The sequence below is a fragment of the Leptinotarsa decemlineata genome, unplaced genomic scaffold (assembly GCF_025532065.1).
Source record: "Leptinotarsa decemlineata unplaced genomic scaffold, Ldec_3_MD MMD2_P_RNA_scaffold_7, whole genome shotgun sequence".
Taxonomy (NCBI): domain Eukaryota; kingdom Metazoa; phylum Arthropoda; class Insecta; order Coleoptera; family Chrysomelidae; genus Leptinotarsa; species Leptinotarsa decemlineata.
Window position 1 is genome coordinate 8,107,093 of NW_027412534.1, and position 23,725 is coordinate 8,130,817.

A 23,725-nucleotide genomic window follows, 5' to 3' on the forward strand; every position below is an offset into this window, starting at 1 on the left:
GTGGTTCCAGTTAGAAGACCTAGAATTCCCAGGCTACATCTAACATGACCACGTAGGCAGCTATAGCTACCTGCGTGACATCCGGGTCCAGGATATAAATACACAAAGAGATTTTATCGAGTGTGTATGATACAAATAAAAAATGTAACAAATAGTGGACATAACACTCCAAAAAGGGGGGCAAACCGCGGACACGTGTTTCTGGCTATTGGCCTCATCAGCGCGGTGCAGCCAAGTGTAAAGATGGGCAACACTTGTTTGCCGAAAGCAGGAAACAACATAGACGCACGGAGTCAACAACAGAAGCCAACCGCACATTTGTTATTGGAGTGTTATGTCCACTATTTGTTACATTTTTTATTTGTATCATACACACTCGATAAAATCTCTTTGTGTATTTATATCCTGGACCCGGATGTCACGCAGGTAGCTATAGCTGCCTACGTGGTCATGTTAGATGTAGCCTAGGAATTCTAGGTCTTCTAACTGGAACCACAAATGTGCGGTTGGCTTCTGTTGTTGACTCCGTGCGTCTATGTTGTTTCCTGCTTTCGGCAAACAAGTGTTGCCCATCTTTACACTTGGCTGCACCGCGCTGATGAGGCCAATAGCCAGAAACACGTGTCCGCGGTTTGCCCCCCTTTTTGGAGTATTATGTCCACTATTTGTTACATTTTTTATTTGTATCATACACACTCGATAAAATCTCTTTGTGTATTTATATCCTGGACCCGGATGTCACGCAGGTAGCTATAGCTGCCTACGTGGTCATGTTAGATGTAGCCTGGGAATTCTAGGTCTTCTAACTGGAACCACAAATGTGCGGTTGGCTTCTGTTGTTGACTCCGTGCGTCTATGTTGTTTCCTGCTTTCGGCAAACAAGTGTTGCCCATCTTTACACTTGGCTGCACCGCGCTGATGAGGCCAAAAGCCAGAAACACGTGTCCGCGGTTTGCCCCCCTTTTTGGAGTATTATGTCCACTATTTGGTACATTTTATATATATATATATATATATATATATATATATATATATATAGATTTTATCAAGTGTGCATGATATGAATCAAAAATGAAAAATTCGTGGATACAACACTCCAAACAGGGGGGCAAACCGCGGACACGTGTTTCTGGCTATTGGCCTCATCAGCGCGGTGCAGCCAAGTGTGAAGATGGGCAACACTTGTTTGCCGAAAGCAAACAAGTGTTGTATCCACGAATTTTTCATTTTTGATATATATATATATATATATATATATATATATATATATATATATATATATATATATATATATATATAACGTAGCAAGCACGTGATATTCTTTCAATATGTAAAACGTGGCCTAAACATAATGTCACTAATTTTGTGTGTGTGTAATAGTATGGATCTTCATCAACTAACGGTCGAATCAATCATAATTTTTCATTCTATCATCCAACTTATGGATTCCCAAGTGACTGTTTCTCAATAGTTTCTTCACGTACTTCTAGTTACGTACTTCAAGTTACTGTTTTTCAAAACTTCTGATATTTTGATTATATTTTATAATAATAATAATAATTCATATTCCTCCTATACGAGAAATATGAATCTCAAGTTCAACTCAACTCAAAAATCATGATAGATACTACGAATAAAAATTATGTTAGTTTCCTTTTGAATGAGCCATTACCACCATCTATCCATAGTTCTGAGGAATGAAATGTCACATTGCACATGTAAATTTGAAAGAATCACTTCATCGATGGTTTGATGAACAAGTCTGAAAGGAATTGTTTATCATCCCACATATGATAAATAATATCTATATCTATACTCATTCGAGTATACCAGATGACACATCCTTTTATGCAGTTAAATGGTTGTATCCACCGTCTTTCCAAGAATTTTTATTTTTGGTTATTGCTGTTCCAGCTGTAAAGGAATCTACCCAGTCTAAGATGATAGGCTGATTCTGGGTACACCAATAAGTCTGAGTACCGAAAAATATGAATGTTCATAGAGTACGTGAATATTTGAAAGATCTATACTTTTTACTGTTAGCCATAGATCTCAAATAAGTCTGAGTACCTACAAAATATGAATGTTCATAGAGTACATGAATATTTGAAAGATCTATACTTCTTACTGTTAGCCATAGATCTCAAAATTAATAAATGAATATGTGAAATTAAATGCTGCTGATTGATTTTGGAAATGGATATTTTCAGAAACTTGTTTGTCCCATCATCATTGGCATCGTTTCCAATTGAAATATAAAAAAGAGATTATTTTTCACATCTAGCAAAAACATAACCTTCACGAAGAAGTAGTACATCAAAATTTATCAACAGATGAGTTCCTAGGAGAAAATAGTTATTTATATATTCTATCAGCACGATTCTCATTACTGCAATGATGAAAATTCTCACGTTATTCGTGAAAGGTAATTCCAGGATGGAAGACAACTTAATGGGTATATGCCAGCGACAACAATGTGTCAGTATTGAACTGTTTTTCGACGAAAATCTTACCGATTGGAAATCGTATTGATTCACGTATTGGATTAGCATTTTATATAATGAACTTTATCAAAAATCATCAGATTTATATTTAAAAAAAAAACAAAGAAATACTTCGGTTGGTATCTATTAATTTGTAAAAAAATCTAATTTCACCATTTTTTTGACCAGCTCAACAGTCACCAGATTTGTCGATAGTTACGGTCAAAGCCAGTGATGATTGAGAAAACAAGAAAATAGCGATCAATCTGAATTGGAAATGATCCTCAATTCTCTCAATCACATAATTTGAAATTTCCTCGACTTTAGACATTTAAAAAAATATTCTCGAGTGATATACGAGTAGTTCTTTGATTTTTCAAAGCGATTCCCATTCGAAGCCACATTGTGTTCTGTGCTTATATATAAATTGAAATTCTGAAGTTTTACGAAAGATTCTGATGATTAATAATGAGGATCCAGGTATAGTTAGAGAAAGGAAAACACATTGAAGTAACTGTTTGTTTCATTACTAAAATCATCCCAACAGTGTTTCAGGCAGAAGTTGTCGCTGGCGAACAAGTTCATGAAGGAACCCTTGCCCAAATTTACGAAAGATCTGCAAAACCACAATCGCAAGGTTGTAAGTTTAGTGGTAGGTTTAATGATGAGCTATTGTATACCCATTAAACGTATGTTATGTAGGTTCTGCCAGGAGGAAGGATAAACCGCATTACACGTGCCAGGTGAATGCGAAGTTTTAGCAAGACAATGACAGGTCAGATGCGGAAGTGAGAAACCAGAGACTATAATCTATATTGAGTTACCTATTTTCAATCTTCAGAGTCTCATTAGAACAATCAAGCTACATGAAGACCTCTGATAACCAAGGAGAATCACAATAGATCAGCAAAGATCGCAGAGAAGCAAGCCACATACCAGTTACCTGCCAATCTAATCTAAAATGAAAATAATAATTAGGTAATGATATCATACAATGGAAAAAATTCAATAGAGAATTTTCCAATCTATCCTAGATTTTGTTGTGGAAAAACCATAAAAGTGTAGGATTGGCAAATGAACATACCCAAATGTATCACTGATGCTCATAACACTATAGGTATGCTTGAAAGTGAAATCTGGTTTTGAGGCAGAGGCTTAAATGAAATTGAAATGAGCAAAACTGTATGATTCATAGCTTCAAAAAAATTAACTGGATAATGTGTTTATATACAAATAGACATTATCAATGAACTGGTCCTGTCCTGCCATAAAGAAGTGAAAAAACTGGTGGAACGAAAGAAACTAATTCTATATCGGGTACTTGGATACTCAGGAAACACAGGCAATAAAAAATCTGATGAAAGTGATAAATACAGATCAACTTCATATATGGCGTCTAAACTAGCTGTGGATGTACCACAATCGAAAATACAGACCCAAATAAGGATATAGTTCAATGAGAAACATGAGTGAAGTTTTGAAGAATTCTAGTTTTTCCTCTTCAGTCAGTTCGAATATATGTATTGAAATAATTACCAACACTAAAAATATATTGAAATGGTTTGAAGAATTCACTTTTCAATGTTTATTGAGTTTAAATTTATCCAATAATAAAAATGTATTTCGGGTTCTTGCCCAAAATTTTATATTAGGAGTAGAGTTCTCAATATGAGTTCAAACGACTTTGACGTTTTATATTTGAAAGAGAAAATTTTGAAACTCAATTTCATGGAATGCTTGGAAATCAATAGAATTCTCAGAATTTACTGAATGACCAAATAGAATCGAAGTCTTCCTCTCTGTTGAATCTGATTTCTGATGTGGAAATTGTAAATTAGTTCACTACATGTCCATTTATTAGGTTGGTAAATTTTTTTTCATGATATTTGAATTTTTAATTAGTTTATACCTGAACACAGGGAAAATTATAAGTCATGGAGTAGCTGGAAGGTCATATGATTCAAATTGTATTTGAAATTTAATAAAATCAGTTTGAACAAGCTTGAGAAAGATATTGTGTAGTGAAACACGTGTTTCACTATTGTAAACTGTTCAGTGAGAATCTCACAATAATGTGACGTAATTGGGATTAGAGGACGAAGAAAACAATGATCTGATATTCAAAAACGCTTCTATCTGTACAATCCCCATATAAAATTCCTCAAAAGTCAATTTCACAGTTTGAAAATCTTGATATAAGTGAAACTTTATGGATTTTTCACATACCGCTCATATGGGTAGTATTGAATACCTTGTTGAGGACTTTTCTTATATTTCCTCATTGTTTATTCTCAAAAATTTTAAGTATTCAATTAATTCTGTGGTAGCCTCCTCGTATTTTTTCCAATATCAGAAAAGATTTGCCTAGATTTTCCTTTTAGGGCAATGAATCTTCACATACAAATAATGAAGCATTTCGTGCTGAAATCTGTTAAAATCACAAAATAGATGACTGTTGTTGAGAAACAAATGAACAAACAAATATAAATAACATTTTTACACCTTAGCTCCGCGATCCTTGCCTTCTTTCATCAAAAAGAATCCGGTATAATCAGTACCAGAAATCTCCAATGTATACTCATAGGAGAAACAATATTTGATTTATTAAACTTTGAGCAAACAACACATTGCGTCCCATCGACGAACAAAATTTTTCTCTAACGCAAGCTAATAACTGTTAAGGCCCTGTATGGCCTCAACCAATCGAACACATAACGTAGACTCGATCCATAATAAACAACCTGGTCATAACCTTATTTACCTACCGAGCGTGTAGCCACTAGTGCTCCATATTATTCTAATTTTGGAATTTTCAATGATTTGGATTTGGCACAGAAAAGATGAACAAAACCTTCACCATCTTTCTTTTTCGATCTAACACTAATAAAATCCACATGCTTGAACAGAACTATCCCAAAACGCGGTTTAAAGTTTTAAAATTTCCAATGAATTTTTGTTATACTACGACTTCCAATTTTTTACTTGTTTGGATATACCTCTACTTACATTGTAGAAACTGTTGGGTACATTTGTCGTTCGCAAAAATGGGAGATTTATTATCTGTCAGAAAAAAAATTGTTTGAAATTATAATATGAAATAGAGCACGATTGAATACTTTTGAAATACCTATATGAATTACTGGTTCATTACTGTATTTGCCAAAAAGACATTTCATCTGATTTGACTAATGATTGGAGTCGGATATCTAGTATTTTCTAAAATGAGGAATATGAAAAACCAATGGAATACAAATGTCCTATGTAGAATAAACGTAGAAGGAAGTATTACAGAACAATTCTATACCAAAAAAAAAATTAAAAAATTGGGAGTTCCAAAATTGAAAGAATGACATGGAAAGCATTCATTTCTTTCCAAACCACATAGTTTAAGGAACAACGATAAAATGAACATTTCTTCCGAACAATGAAAATCACGACTGAGGAATGAGAAAAAAAATGTACAGGAATATTTGTTATATCGAGTGGGTGGCGTTCCTTATCCGGGTGTAATATTTCTTACCGGTCATAGTCTCATAAGTGTATCAATTTATTGGCAAATGAAAGAGGTAAATTCTATTCACGAGATAGTGAGGTATTTCCTGTATGTATCGGTATGCAAATGCGATTGATTTTATTACTAGAATGAAGACTATGAGGTGATCAGCTTGACCTTACTTTATGCAGTATTCGAAGAGACTGCACTCCAGTCGTCAGTTCATAAGCATGAAGAAATAATTCTAACTACTGAAGCAGATATAATGGGATCATTTGAAATGAGGAATGGAACATGATCTCTTTCAATTGTAAAATATAACACCGAAATAATATAAATAATATATATATAATATATATATATATATATATATATATATATATATATATATATATATATATATATATATATATAATAAATATATATATATATATATATATATATATATATATATATATATATATATATATATATATATATATATATATATATATATATATATATATATATATATATATATATATATATATATGTACATATATACAGAGATATAAATATTAACGAGTGTGTATGATATAAATCAAAAGGGGAAATTTCGTGGACAGAACACTCAAAAATAGGGGCAAACCGCGGACACGTGTTTCTGACTATTGGCCAGAATGTGCGGTTAGCTCCTGTTGGTGACACCGTGCATATGTGAAGTTTTTCATTTTTGATAACCACTTGTTATCCATCTTTGCAATTGGCTGCACCGCGCTGATGAGGCCAATAGCCAGAAACACGTGTCCGCGGTTTGCCCCTATTTTTTGGGTGTTCTGTCCACGAACTTTCTTAATTTTATCTCTTAAAGAAAGAGTCACCAGATTGTCCCATCCGGATTTTGTCAAAAAAGATTTAAAATTTTTAAAAAGTATTCTAATGGAAAATTCTTATCCTCCTAAACTTTTGAATAAATATTTATTCAACTTACCCAAATTCAATCTCAATTCAAGTTATCCAAATTTATCTACCCTAACCTCACGTAGTATTAGGTATGAAATTTCTGAAACAGGTAATCCTTCTTCTAATGAGAAAGAATAATCAAATTATATACAGGGTCCTGCAACAGTGGCGCGGTGTTCCATATCTCTATATAGGAAGCAGATAGGAATCTAATTTTCTATAATATTACCTTATTGCTCGAGCTCGACAAAATAAAAATATTGGCGGTCACACAGGGTGTTCTTTTTTTTCTGGGCGGATCCCAACTGTGTCTTTTTAAATGGCAACCTATATTTTTTATCGCTTTTTCGGTTTCTTCATAGAAAATAAAATAAACTTTATGTATATCTTCACTTCGAAAATATTGATGGTTTTCGAGATATCTAGCATGACAGGTTTTTTTTTCCAATATTCGTCACTCAGAATATTTGAAATTATAAAGTGGTGCCAAGTCCAGTTGAAATTTTTTTTTGGTCGAATATTCTACATTGGTAACTCTCTCAAACGATATATCTGAAATCGACCTGTGATATACAGGGTATGAAAAACCGCTTGCCAAATATTGTAAATGAAAATTTGCAAAATCTTCCTTATATTAAATGGAACACCCTGTATATTATTGATCCATAAGAAGCGCCAACGAAACCTCTACAAATTTCATTAAGTATTCCCTATGGCTAAGTTCAATAGTTTTTCTTAAATGAGCATTTCTTTCGAAAAATGGTCATTTTTTCAAAGCCATTTGATCGACTGATAAGAATATACAAAAAATACCCTTTCCTTAAAATATCGCCCATTCCTAAAATTACCTGTTGCTAGATAAACAAGTTGCGAATTACACCACAAAATGGACGTTCTTGAATAGTTACAATAATTTCAAAAATCTCGGAATTTGTGCCATATTCTTTCGGTCTAAAACAACCTTTCAGCGAATGAAATATTTATTGGAAATCAAGTAGTCTGGCAAATGACAGAACAAAATATTTGGCTGCAAATGAATATTGAAATTTTTAGTCAATCGTGAAGTTGAACTGTCGGTATAATTTCATCAGAATGTTGTTATCAAAAAGTGATTTGATTGATATGATTTTCATATTAGGTGAATCAGACAGGAATTGTTTATTGGCAAGTAGAATTTATTCTCAACGGTATCCAGATAGAAGGCATCCAGATGAAAGATCTTTCCGAAAGGTCTTGGGACGATTCGTTGAAACTGGATCTATTAATTATTCCAAACATGAGCGCATCAAGCCAGCTACTAATGAAGATAATGAATTGCAAGTTCTTCTTGCTGTTGAAGAAGATCCTAGTAGGAGTCAACGACAAATTGGGGAAATAGTGGATATAAGTGAGAGATCAGTGCAACGAGTATTGAAGAAACATCGCTTGCATCCATACCACGTTCAGTTACATCAAGAACTACTGTATGCTGATTTCGAGAAAAGAGTGAGATTTTGCAATTGGGCCATGAACAAAATTCGTCGAAACGAATATTTTTTCAATAATATTTTATGGTCGGTTGAATCGACATTCCATAAAAATGGATTTGTAAATCGACATAATTACCATTATTATGCGACAGAAAATCCTCACTTATTGAGACAGGTGGATTATCAACATAGGTGGTCGATAAATGTCTGGGGAGGCATCATTGGAGAATATGTAATTGGTCCATACTTTTTTGAGGGACATATGAATGGTGCAATGTATCTCAATTTCTTACGAAATGATTTACCAGGTTTGTTAGATGATATTCCTCTTGACCTCCGCAATAGAATGTGGTTACAACATGATGGTGCACCTGCTCACTATTCGGCAGAAGTGAGAGATCATCTAAATGAAGTATTTCCCAATAAATGGATAGGACGGAATGGGCCTGTACGGTGGCCCGCTAGATCACCAGATTTGACGAAACTAGATTTTTTCTTATGGGGATACATAAAAAATATGGTTTACGTTGAGCCACCAACTTCTCCCGAAAATATGCGACTTAGAATAACGAATGCTTTTTGCAGCATTACACCAGCTGTCTTGCGCAGGGTAGAACAGTCTTTCAAACATAGACTTCAGCTCTGCATTCAAGAAAATGGAAGACATGTTGAACATATTTTATAAAAGTTTCATTATCAACCTTAATTAAACTCTCCCTTTTGTAGTTTTGTAATTTGCCAGTTGACAAATTTGAATATCTAGAACTCAAGCTCTGAATGAATATAATAACATGAAAAAAATAGTTATTTATAATGATTCTTTCTTTTAACTTGTTTGGTTTGATATTGCACGATTTATGAGTGAAATTCTGCATCCAATGAAAAAATAATTTTCCATTTAGCAAAAAGTGATAGGTACATACATTTATTTCGTTAAAAAATATTTGTTTGGACACCTTCTAATGTACAAAATTTAAACAAGATATCTTTCGTATATAAAAATATACTGATAAAAATCAGTCGTCAAATGGATTTCGCTTTGAAAAAATGACCATTTTACGAAAGAAATGCTCATTTAAGAAAAACTATTGAACTTAGCCATAGGGAATACTTAATGAAATTTGTAGAGGTTTCGTTGGCGCTTCTTATGGATCAATAATATACAGGGTGTTCCATTTAATCTAAGGAAGATTTTGCAAATTTTCATTTACAATATTTGGCAAGCGGTTTTTCATACCCTGTATATCACAGGTCGATTTCAGATATATCGTTTGAGAGAGTTACTAATGTAGAATATTCGACCAAAAAAAAATTTCAACTGGACTTGGCACCACTTTATAATTTCAAATATTCTGAGTGACGAATATTGGAAAAAAAACCTGTCATGCTAGATATCTCGAAAACCGTCAATATTTTCGAAGTGCAGATATACATAAAGTTTATTTTATTTTCTATGAAGAAACCGAAAAAGCGATAAAAAATATAGGTTGCCATTTAAAAAGACACAGTTGGGATCCGCCCAGAAGAAATCGAACACCCTGTGTGACCGCCAATATTTTTATTTTGTCGAGCTCGAGCAATAAGGTAATATTATAGAAAATTAGATTCCTATCTGCTTCCTATATAGAGATATGGAACACCGCGCCACTGTTGCAGGACCCTGTATAATTATTCTTAAAGATATATTCCAAAATTAACCCCTAAATTACTTAATATATTTCGTGACATAAAAAGTATTAGAATTTCCACCAAGATTTATAAATCAATTTCAACCCTATATTCTAAAATCAAAACCCCTCTCAGCAACAAAGAAAAATCTAATGTTATATATAGTATTCCATGTTCTTCTTGTAATTCAATTTACATTGGTGAGACCAGTCGTAATCTATCTGGAAGAATCACTTCACATAAAAGTGACTGCAGACTAAACAAACGTTCCTGTGGACTAGCTGAACATGTTATCTCTTCAGATCATGTTATGGATTATCAAAATACTAAAATTTTAACAGTTGAAAATAATAAATCCAAAAGGCTTTTTCTAGAAATGGTTCACATAAGTAAACATAATAATAATTTAAACAAAAAATCAGAAATACAAAATTTAAGTCAAATTTACAATTATATTTTAACTTTTGATAAATAAAATTGAACAAATAATTTCAATATCATATTACTAATAATTTTTCACTCACTGTATGTGTTAATATTATAATAATCACATTTTCTCTGGTGCTGTAACAAAATTTTCAACGTCAAAGTTTGCATTTGACTTTTCGTTTTGTTTGGATTTATATGCCTTTTTTTATATTTTATACTCACTTTGGTGAGTTTTTGTAACATATCTATTGCTGTATAATGTTCACATGATCTTTATTTTGTAGATATTCTTGATAAAGGAGAAAAATATACTTTCCGAAAGCTTGAATAACAAAAAATAGTGTTTCCATAGCCCGCAGATATTGACTGAAATACCTAAATAAAAAATAATTTATAGTTTTATATATATATATATATATATATATATATATATATATATATATATATATATATATACATATATATATATATATATATATATATATATATTTTATTTATTTATATATATATCTATATCAAAACTTGGGAATTTCTTTGGGTGAACAGCAGAACGGAAGTGTACTCTTATAACACAAGTTATTCCAATATTTCGATAAAATTTATTATCATTGGAATTTATTAATATTGGAATAACTTGTGTTATAAGAGTACACTTCCGTTCTGCTGTTCACCCAAAGAAATTCCCAAGTTTTGTTCTTAACTAGTCAGCAAAGACTGTCCTTCAACTATATATCTATATCTATATCTGGTTTTATTATTAAAAGGGTTTTTAAGGGGATGTGATAATATTTATATATTGGAGGATAAATAATAGGAACCAATCAATACGAAATTTATGAAAAATGTGTACCATGAGAAGATATCACTCTCTCTGTTGAAATCTGGAGAAAACATGATGAAACCAATAATTCTGTGGACTCGACTTTTATTCGATTTGAAAATTCTATAAAATCTAATAAATGAAAACTAGACAATAAAATAAACTCACATGGATCGTTCAGTGTCTCAAATAGTACAGCAGTTAGGCGTGAAAAGACTTTTAATGGAAAGGGGCGAACAAGTAGAGGATGTGTAAGCTGAAGAATTTTATCTTCAACTTATTTCTTATATTGAATTCTACATATGTTTCTATTGAGTGCAACAAATTTGGGACTTGATATGCTGTCAAGCTGTTGCACTTCAAAGGTGCAAAGGTGCAAGTGTTGCTTGATTCTCAATGATTTGATATATTTCTTGATAATATAACGTTCAAGAAAAAATGATATCCTACATTGAAAGCACCTAAAATACAGTTGAAGAACAAAACTGAAAAATAATGATTATTGTGCATAAATCTGAGTCACCTCAAAAGTTAGTTCTCTCCTCTTCATAGGAGATAACAAAATCATTTTCGCTCAAAAGATATTTTGGTGAAATTGGAGTGTCGCGAATCGGATGTCATACAGCAATGATGTGGTATCATCACCAAGTGACTATATAGTTTCATAATGATTCATATCTGAATCTTTTAAAGGAAACTCGATAACCCCGATGACCCCAGACATATTTTCATAACTGTGATTGTGTTTTTGATATTAATAGTCGAATGTTAAACTCACCAATTGAATATCCTTCTCCTACGGTACGAGCTGCGTGGCCAGTCAGCGTTGCAATCGTGAAAATATGTGGATTGATTGCATTTATGGCATCTTCTTTGAACTGAAATCAAACAGAACACCTTGAGTTTCTTTAAGTAAATTTATTACTTCGAATTATGAATGGACTGACCCTGATGATAATGATATGATGATAATTAATAACACTACCTATGATAATAATGATTAATTTTCACTAACATTTTTAGCTTCCTTGGTAGAGCAAGCAGCGGTACTAGCGAGTAGATAATATAGTGTTTGTGAGATTTGTTTAAACTTCATCATGGATATTATTACTTCGGAATTATAATTGAAAAATTCAAATTAAAACGAAAATGTATATGGATTCTGACTTCTTGCATGATAAACTCGTGTTGAAGTGAGTTTATTCGACAAATTTTAATAATCCAAAAGTTTTTTCTTAGGTAGCAGATTATATGATTTGACCATTTGGAGAAGTCTTGCATTATCGAAACAAATAACTTTCCTATATCAGAGGTGTTATCTCTTTCAGAGCGAAAATATAAGACAATTAAGCAAGGCTCATTAATAAGGATTCAATAATTTTTTCACATTTGACATTACCAATTCATAACATTGATTTTCCACCAGAAAAACCCAGAAAGCTATATCGATCGCTAAGTGAAAGACTTATTTTATGAGTTCAAACTTCCATTGTCTAATATGATAAGAAATTGATTTGAAATCCCTGGAAGAATCTGTAAAAAATTGAAAAGATCAGCTAAAAAAATAATTTTATTAGGCAAAAAACTGAAATAACAATGAAATAACATAGCAACAACTAAAAAAAACAAAAAATGGAACTATCAACATGATTTGAAAAAATTATTAACAAGAAATGAAAATAAAAAATATGAAATTAAAAGATTCCAAATCAAGTTACTTCACGTTTCGATTGTTATAATCCACAATCGTCTTCGTCTTTCAGCTCGTGTTGATAGTTCAATTTTTTTTTGTTGTTGCTTGTATGTTATTTCATTGTAATTTCAGTTTTTTTGCTTAATAACATTGTTTTTTCAGCTAATCTTTTTAATTTTTTACAGATTCTTTCAGGGATTTCAAATCAATTTATATCATATTAGACAATGGAAGTTCGAACTGATGAAATGCACTACGAAACATTGTCAACCTACTTCAAACAAACGTTGAAAGACTCATATAATCCCATCTGATTCATCACCATACACGCCAGGTGTTACTAGTATAGGTACTGAAATAATACTAGTATTTTCTTATAGTATAGGCGTGATAGAAATATTTATTTCATTGTCTCGAAACATCTGATGTTTCTTGAGGTGCATATCGAACCAGATTTCAAATATTCTTCTTCACCAGACAGACTTAGATGATTTCAGAGCATCGTTGGAAAATTGAGGATCTCTCCATTTTGTTCAGATACATTCATCACTGGTAAAGATACATTCATCACCGATGAGAATACATTCATTTCTGGTGAATGTATCTCTAAAATAACTTCGATGAATTAACATCATGGATTATTTTCAGAGAGACCTTTCATAATTCCTTCACCAAATGAATGACACGCAGAACTGATAACCGTTACGATCTTGACTTACAGATCTGACAAAAGATCGAATTGATAAGGTAATTGGCGGTCGGTCAGTCAATTTATATCACTGAAGAGTACATCAAAACTAGGCGGGTTGGCTATCCTTATTCATCTTTCACTGCCTAAACCACTGTGTATGCTGTTTTTGGCAAGTGCCTTGGCTTGGAATATGGAGGTTGAGCAAACCCGCCATTGGATGCCTGCTTCCACGTAGCCCCACTGGATACGGGAATGACAGAATCACGTGTGGTTATGTTATTCCCTAACTGAATGGCATCCCAACGGTGGCTCAATCCGTGCCGAGAGGATGATTGACACTGAGCCTATCAGCTGTCTCTAACGGAACCTTCAAGATACCGGGCGCCCTCTCGTCGTAGCATCGCCTTGTCATGGTGATGCGGGGCTCTGGCGTGATTGACCTTCTTTCCCTTTTATGGACGGAGTAAATTTTCTACAGACGAGTCGTCTCCTCAAGAGCGGAGTACCTTATGAAACCGCCTTGGACCAAATTCTTGAGCGGCGTACGCAGACTCTGTCTCAGGTGGGGGAACAAACCTCCCATGAGCAGGTGAGCAAACGTTTGCGCTCAAATGATGATTCACCGAAACCAGAGGCGAAAAAGCCCTGCACGGTTGGATCTAAGGCATCGTCAGGTGTACCTGATGTACAAAAACCCTCATGTGGGAAGGTTGTCGCGGGTATCGAGGTGGGAATCTTGCACCTTGATTATCCGACTATCTCATTAACGGCCAATCAGCTGGAATCTCTCTAGGGGGCTATTTTGTCGACTATGGAGGTTATTTCAGATGATGGGCCGCAGGTACAATTCCAGAGCTGCATCTTTCGGCCTGGATGGTTACAGGTCATCAGTGAGGATCAAGTTCGCGCCGACTGGCTTGTGGGTGTAGTTAATACCCTGCAACCGTGGGAGGGTGCTTCCCTGAAATGCGTCACAGGGAACCAATTTCCAAAGCCATACATCTGTGTTGCTTACCTACCTGACGGGGGCAGTCACAGACAGACCTCCGAACAGGTCCTCACTAGACTGAGGAAAATGAACCATGGTCTGTCAACCTTGGAGTCGACGATCCTCCACAAGGAAAAGACAGGCCCTGGTCAAACATGGACCTTCGCTGTAGACGATGGATCCATGGCCGTGCTGGCGAGGACGGGTTTCAGACCACATTTTGGTTTTGGGCAGGTCTTATTTTGCCCTAAAACCCGGGCACCCTCCCAGCAGGAAACTACTCGAACGAGTCACACAAGTGTACCCGTTAGAGTAAATAAAGCGGGGCCGAGTGGAAATCCACCTATGGGGAGCAGTTCAACTAAACCTCCACACAAACACAGCGGTAAACCAGCGGCTCATACCCATCCCAAGGCCGGGAAAACTGGTGTTTCTCGGGAGACTAAGACGGTTAATGTCTCGTAGAGAAAACCAGGGAAGAAGGCTGGACGTGGCTCTCTGAAAGCGGAGACGAAAATCGTCAAAAGGAACCAAAAATCTAGCAGGCCACTCAGAGACGGCAGGTGTCCTCACCTCATCATCTGAGCCTACACATCTCTCGATCCCGGGAGAGGAGGGTGGATGTGTCCTGAAGAACCCCCGTCTCCTTCCTCCTAGGGACGAGCAGTTCTAAGTTTGCGGCAATACTTGTTAACTTCAAGTGTTTGCAGGCAAACTTACAACATGCTAAGGCCGCCTCATACGTCCTTGGTAAAAACTTCAAAGATGAATCGATAGACCTTGTCTTCCTGCAGGAACCATGAACAGAAAATAAAGGCCGAGTAACCGGACTCAGCAATATTCCTGGTGAGGTGATAGCGTGCCCTGGGGTGAAACCTAGAGCTTGCTTGGTCATCAGGAAAAGTATTAACTATTTTTTGCTTACAGGCTTCTGCACCCAAGACGTGGTAGCCATCCAAATTTTCCTATCGGGCAAGAAGGGTAAGACGAATATTATCGCCTGCTCCGCATACTTTCCGCGAGACTCGGATAATGTACCTCCTCTAGCTGTTAGACGACTTATCGTCTACAGCAAAATGGAAAAACTACAAATCGTAATGGGATGTGACGCCGTATAGACCGTAGAGGTGAGTTACTCTTTTATTATGTCCTAAGAAAAGGGCTGTCTGTAATTAATGAGGGCTCGGAACCAACGTTTGTCACTAGTAATAGGCAAGAGGTATCAGACTTAACCATCATCTCACATTCTCTGAGCAACAAGATACACCATTGGTCTGTATCTACTGAACCTTCTTGTTCAGATAGATATATTCTTTTTAATATTGAAGTAGGTCTAAGACCAGTAGTGGATAATTGTGACTCAAAATCTACTGATTGGAGTGTGTATCCAATCGTACTTTGAGGACGGATACATTACTATTCACAGTTGTAATGATATGGATACAGTAGCGACGCAATTTCGCGAAGCAGTGATCTCATCCCTTCATGAGAACTGTCCACTGAGAGTTAATAGAGATAACCACAACTCTTCTTGGTGGAACAAAAGCCTAGAAAATAAAAAAAATAAGTTCGACGTTTATTCAATCGAGCTAAAGAGGCAGGAAACGGGGAGCTTTATAAAACTACTCTAACAACAAGGAAATCAGAAAGGCAAAACGGGAGTCTTGGAGGAAATCTCTGATTTAGCTTGCAGCATAAGAATTCACAAGATTCTCTCTAGAGAGCCGAATGCTGAAATTGGGTTGCTCAAACTACCTAATGGAACATTTACGACCTCTAGTAGAGAAACATTAGAGCTTTTGATAGAAAGCCACTTTCCTGGAAATCTGACTCTTGATAACAACAGACCTTCCATCTTCAAGGTCGCTAAACGCCCAAAAAAGAACGATTGGGGCGTCGCAAAGAAGGTTATCACAGCACCGGCAGTTGAATGGGCTATCAAGTCTTTTCAGCCCTTAAAATCTCACGGAGAGGATGGTATATTTCCAGCTCTTCTTCAAAACGGACTGGAAATTATTTTACCTATTCTCACAGAATTGTATAGAGCTAGTCTGGCGTGTATAGCGTGTATGGCGTGTATAGAGCTAGTCTGGCTAGTCTGGCTAGTTGGCAGCAGGGGTGGTATATATACCTCAAGTGGGTTGGAGAGACCCACAATCTAAATCGGTACGACCAATCAGCCTTACATCCTTCCTGCTGAAAGAACTTGAGAGGATACTGGACGGACATATCAGGAGGGTAGCATTATATGCATCCCCCCTGAATAACCACCAGTATGCTTATCAAACCGCCAAGTCGACAGATTAATAAACAACCTCATTGAGAAAATCTCCCAATCCCTCGACAATAAGGAGATTGAGGTTGTTTCATTTCTTGATATTGAAGGAGCATTTAACAATGCACTTCCCAAATTTATAGGATTGTCTCTGGCTACGAAGGGTATAGAATCGACCATAACTGGCTGTGTATATGCCATGCTAGTAAACAGAACTGCAACTACGACTCTTCAAGGCGAGGCCATCAGGTTCAGGGTCACCAGGGGCTGCCCTCAAGGTGGCCTTCTGTGGTCGCTTCTGATGGATAATCTGCTTGATGCCCTTGACAGAAAAAAAGTTAATCTGCAAGCTTATGCAGATGACTTGCAGATGACTTATGCTCATAAAATCCTCCAAAGCACGTTGGACGTTGTTCACAGTTGGTGCCTGAGGGAGCAGATGACTGTCAACCCCAGCAAACCTGTGGTAATCCCCTTGAACGATCTACCGCCAATTTTCCTCAATGGTGAGGTCAGTCCATTTGGAACGGAGATGAAATATCTTGGCATTGTCCTTGATAAAAGCTCACCTGGAACGCTCACTTGGAAAAAGTTTTACACAAAACCAGACTGTCTCTATGGACATGTCGAAATATTTGTGGTAAAACTTGGGGCATAGATCCCAAACAAATCCATTGGATTTATGTGATGATTGTCAGACCAATGATCACTTATGGTGCAGTTGCTTGGTGGTCGAAGGCTTTACAGAAAACGGCCCAAGCGAAGCTCTCTGGCTTACAGAGATAGGCTTGTCTGGCTATCACTGGTGCCATCATTACCACACCGTCAGCGGCCATGGAGATCCTTCTAGATCTACCTTCTCTCCACATTTTTACGGAGAGAGAGGCTAGATGGACTGCATACAGACTTGTGCACATTGCCAATTGCACGAATCAATTAAATGCAGATTGCAACAGACTGTTGGTTGACACTGGAAGTCACAGCATTCTGGAAATGAACTCTGACTTTGTGCATCCAACTGTCAACTACGAACTGCCTTATAAAGTACAATTCCCGAGTAGAGAGGACTGGATCCTCCAAGAAAAGGAAATAATAAGAGCAAATAGTTATTGGTTCACAGATGGATCAAAAACACCTTCCAGTTCTGGTGTAGGTGTTTTAGTCGCAGACCCAGGACAGAGATATCTACCTGCCTAGGATAAATCCAACCTAACACACAAGTCAATGAAAATATTTTCGGACAGTCAAGCGGCGTTGGAAGCTCTTGGCTCCTACCGAGCAACGTCTAAATTGGAAGCAAATTGCCAAAAACGACTCTCCTCGATAGAAAAACTTAACAGATTGTCTCTGGTTGCTGACTCTCTTCCAAAGCAGGGTGTTGCAAGCGGCCTCATCGAACCAGAACCTGTCATTTGCATCGCTTTGGGCTTTGCCAAATAAACATTGAACACCTGGATGGCAAGAAGATTTATGGACTTCTAGCAGAATCTTCCAGGATTGGCTCACTCCAAGGCGTTAATCCACCCTTCGAAGCTTGATACCAAATAGTTGTTGGACTACAGTAGGGATGAGGTACGATGTCTAACAGGCCTTCTTACTGGTCACTGTCATTTGAATCATCATATGCAGAGACTTGGACTATCTGGAGACAGTGCATGTCGCCTCTGTTTGGAAAATGATAAAACAGCAGAGAATATACTTTGTGCCTGCCCCGCTGGGAACCTAAACAGGTTCTTAGAGTTCGGCAGATCCGTGCTCTTACCATCTGACCTGAAAGATCACTCACCATACAAACTAATCGGCTTCGTTGAGAAGCTGGGTTCATTTGGTCAAGTGTGAATAGGTGTGAGCCACAATAAACCCTTGCGGGTTGCGGTGGAGGACTGAATAGCGACCCACTAACTTTAGATCTAACCTAACATCAAAACTAATTGATCGGAACTTTCAATAATTGGATAGATTTCCTGAAGACTTCCGAATCAATCTGAATTTTTATAGAGAGGTTCAGAATATCCACTTCAACAAATCTTTTGATTCTGATGAAGTATCTGCCAAGGAGAAGTTGTGAATGAATATGTTTTTTGAATATTAGGAATGCTTCAACATCTTTAATGGTTTCCAGAACTGAAGATCAATAAGTGATGCTTTTAATCTTCCTCTTGAAAAGTATCACTTGGTTATTGACATGTCGAGGTATTAAAAATAACAATTTGGTGGTTTCAAACTGTTCGAGCACATCACAAGTGAATACATTTTCTCTTTTGGATGAAAGTGTGGATATTGCAGTGGAAGACTAGTGGATACTGATCGTTATTTTGAAGCAATCAAACTCAAATGTTACAGTTGTGACAATCTTTTACTTATCCTTATTTATCATTGAAATGTGACAAAAACTGGCTATTGATTTTAGTACGAACACTGCAGTAAATAATATATGACGTTTCTCTAATCTTTTATTTGTAATGACCAAAATGTCCGGAGTCTAGTGTCCATTTCTAGTCTACCGTTCGCAACTGAACAGCGCTCATTCATTGAAAATATGGGTGTGAATTACTATAATTTACTCACCTTCCAACTCATTGTACACATAGTTATTCAGTTGTTTATGTGGTGAGAAATTTGAAATTCGGAATGCAGGTTCATCGAAAACGATATTTTCAATGATAAAACGCTTGAAAACTTATGAAAGATTATCCGGAAATGAACACGAGTCAAGAATTTTCAATAAAACCCTGTATATTTCTTTTGGTTATTTGATCGGATATGAAATTTTATTCTCAACGATATAACTCATGTGGCCATATCCATTCAACATGGCGTCGCAGGAGTCATTTTCCTCAAATCTATAGAAATCTGTTATTCCGTTAACCAGCTGTCGCCCCCCTACGAATGACAATTCTCAGAAGTCGAAACTTGCGCGAGCTAACGATTAACGAGGTCTACCCTTTTGATGTGCGATACCTAGAGGGTTGTCGAACAACTCGATTTTGGGAGAAACAAACAACAAAATTTTGTAAATTCTTCACTAATCCACGTACTATCTTCGATTTTTTTTCAATGCCGTAGTTTACTTTATTCAATTCGAAATTCAAAGACACTATGTGTTCATTTTTCTGTGCCAGTGAAAAAGTAAGCAGCTATCAACTCACAATGATATGGAGCAGCTTTGATATATTCATTTTTTCACTGACACAGAAAAATTAATTGACATTTTTTTTAAAGAGGTACACTTCGATATCAAAGTTGAAAACAAGCATTTCTTTTCGAGATAAATGAAAAATTTCTATTTTTAATTTTTCTTTGAAAAACAGAGCAAACTTCGTCGTTTGTTTTTATCGACATCGAGTTTTTTGACAATATTCCTATAGATGACGTCATAGTGCCACCATATTGAATTTGGAGAAAATGGCTCTTACACCGCCTCTTTGAATGGAAATGGCCATACATGCTATATCATTGAAAAAAATAATTTCATATCCAATCAGATAGTTGAAAAAATATATAGGTTTCTATTAAAAATTCTTGACTTGGGTTCATTACCGGTTAATCTTGTACAGATTTTCATATGTTTTATCAATAGAAAATCAGCTTCAATACACTATACCTTCATTATGAATTTCAAATTTCTTGCCTCATAAACAACTGAATGGCTCCATTGTCACCCGGTATAATTTTGCCAAGAAAAAATAGGCAACTCAATGTATGTGTATTCCATAATTCCGACTGGTATGAAGTTTGTTCATTAAACAAAGTTTGATGTCTAGAAGGAGTCACTTTTGAATTATTCACAGTCTGGCCTGGATATTTTCAGTAAATCACTCAAGATTTATATTTCAAGATAGTTAATTTCATAAAATATAAAAAACTCTCCATTGATTGAACAGATGGATGTTTCTGATCCGTAACTCAGACTATTATAGGCAATTTCTTGCTCTTTTGTCAACCAATGGGAAATATGTTCCAAGTGCACCAATGAAAGAATTCTTCAGTAAATATATTTTAGAGATTGCTAGATTGACTAACTTGCCTTGTTCTGTTTACAATCATTACCCAATTGTTGATGTTTAATAGAGCTCAAATTACTAATACGTTCTTGGAATATTGCTCACATATAGGGAGCTCTGAACCTGAAAATATACCAAACCACAATTTTTGAAAACTTCTTTCATTTGAGAAATGGCGTTCTTTTGAAAGTGAAATTCCTCAGATGACACAGAAAATCAATCAATCAACTTTCTTTGTACAGGAAAAAAAAGATTTCGAAGTAGCATCTGATGTGGTTGTTTTACTATTTTCACCAAAGTATAATACTGACTTTGAAGGGATAAAATGTATGTAGTTGAAGTACTTGCATCATAGATGAAGAATATGGTGAAATCTACTGATCCACATTCTTTCGTCAGTTGTATTTTTTGTTATTACATTTTGTATCACTTCTGAAATGAATCATTTTCTCTGCTACTAATTTTCAGATGTATATTAGTTTTCTACATGAATATTTCGGTAATACACATCAAATTGATCAGCCATAATTATTTTAGTTATTTTCAACAAAAATTGTTCCGATTTACGTATTCTCAGCAAAAGTGTTCAATGTGAATTCTTATTAATGACATTATTACAACTGAATACTGAACACCACTCACAAACACTTGTTTGGAATGCGACTCGGGTGGAATATGCCAAAACATACTAACTGGCATGGAAACAAAGAATCGGTTGTATGCACATTTGTACAAACCATATTCAAAAGTATCTTCAGAGTCAGTTTATACATCATTTATTGGTTCCCAAGAATAAAACACATCATATACTCCCTTCTAAGATATGGTCAGTCAAACCATATCTTAGATGTAAGGGTTGTAAATATCAGAAGATCTTTGCTACAAGGTATCCCTTCCTACGATATTCTGTTGGAAATGAAAGGTAGCTTAGGGTTGAAAATGAGTTGGACTTACCAGCAAAAATCGATCTGTTATATAAATGTTGTCCCCTGTTTTAGGATGAATAAAAGGGTGATTCAGATAGACAGAAGAATTCCAAAAGAATTATTTCAATTCACTTATGATGGACATATGAAATATAATCTCACCGTCCCAAAATCGACAAAAAATATATTGTACAATTAAAAATAATCACCATTCGATCATTATCTTATAATGCAGATGTAGATAACAACAGCAATAGGCGTGTCAGTATGCATAATTTTAAAATATATACGAGTATGGCTTTGGATAAAACTATCCGTGAACTCGTCCACATCCAAATTTGTGAATGACCGTGAATGACCTCACACATCAGTTCTTCTGCTATTCTTTGTCCGTCTGTTACTACGTGAGGCAAACTTGAAAATTGTGCGTGAGAGCTATTTGCTTCGCATGGCCAATCAATTCCCGACATGTTTGATGAAATTGGTCAAATATCAAAAGGTTCGTTGAACATTTCTTGGTTCCTAGTACAGTTACACCGGCGACTCAGATTTTATGAATCGGGAAGGAGAGGTCATCTTCATTTCAGAAAAACTTGTTATTATTCTATTTCTATGGTTTTTAAAACTATTGTCTTTTTTGATATAAATGCAAGTTAGTTCCCCCTATTATATTTATTTTTTTGAAATTACCTAGACTTATGTCAGGAATTCTTACTTACTTTTTTGACAGAAAGATCAAAAATCTAATTTGTTATCTTCCTAAAGTTGACACAAATTTCAATCAAACACGTAGAAAAAATCAAGCAAACAACTGTTTGTTTTTGAAAAAACGTATTGGTTTAAAATATCTTGCGAAATTTTTTTGTAATATTTTCATCATTTCCATTAACAGTGTGGAATATGTCTATTAGGAAAGGTCTGCCAATGTCACTTTATAATAGCAAAAAATCTGTTACACATGCAACGACGATAAATCAAGAAAAGTATCTATCTAACGAACTTATTTACATTCATCCTAAAAATGAAAAATCCATAGCAATTACCCCACTGAAATGTCGGAATTTGAACTATAAAGAGGTCTTCCACGTACCAGAAAATGACGCTTCTCTTTTTCTGAGGTTTTAAGGAGCGGCGTTCTTTCTGTATGCTTCGTGCAATTTTGTATGAACTTCAGAAATACCTGACATATCTTCTGTATAGGTACCTTCATTATCGGGCAGAAGTTCGTCATCAGCCGTACCCTCAACCTGACAATATTTACCAGATATCGGAATATTATAGCGACCTACACACAGTACGATTTTTCGTACTGCATGTTGAATTGCAAATTGTAAAGAAAATCGTACGGCATGCAGTACAGCCATTTTTTAATTTTGTCTTTTAAGTCTGGGCTGAAAAGTGGTTTGCAGATATGTCTTCAAAAATTAAAAAATAAAAGCTGCTGCACTTTTAGCCACGGTATTAACAGTAGATGATAACGACGATGAACAACGAGAAGTTAAAAAGAGAAAAAAGATGGTGTAAAAAGTGGTTGATAGTCAAAAAGACATATTCCCATATGAATTTATTGAAAGTCTTGCAACAAGAATATCTTGATTTTAAGAATTATTCAAGAGTGGATTATATTGCTTATACTTCTTTAGGGTTTAGTTTGCAATAAAATAACAGAACAAGACACAATCATGAGAAAGGCAATATCTGCGAAGAAAGGCTGACGACTACATACTGCAAAACACACAATTTGCCTACACACACACACGTTACGATGTATCGTTACTGCGACAGTACCAATGCGTATCGTACTGCAAGCAGTGCGTAAATTCGTAACGTGTGTAGGCCGTTTA

General features: G+C 35.4%; 1 protein-coding gene across 1 annotated transcript in view; it reads right to left on the bottom strand.

Annotated features, from left to right (window-relative positions):
* The window catches only part of Dip-B (Dipeptidase B), a 105,863-nt gene that overhangs the window by 14,965 nt on the left and 67,173 nt on the right, over positions 1-23,725 (bottom strand). The window contains exon 5 of the mRNA XM_023165254.2: positions 12,083-12,182. Coding sequence (XP_023021022.2) covers positions 12,083-12,182 — 100 coding nt within the window. The remainder of the gene's footprint in view (positions 1-12,082; positions 12,183-23,725) is intronic.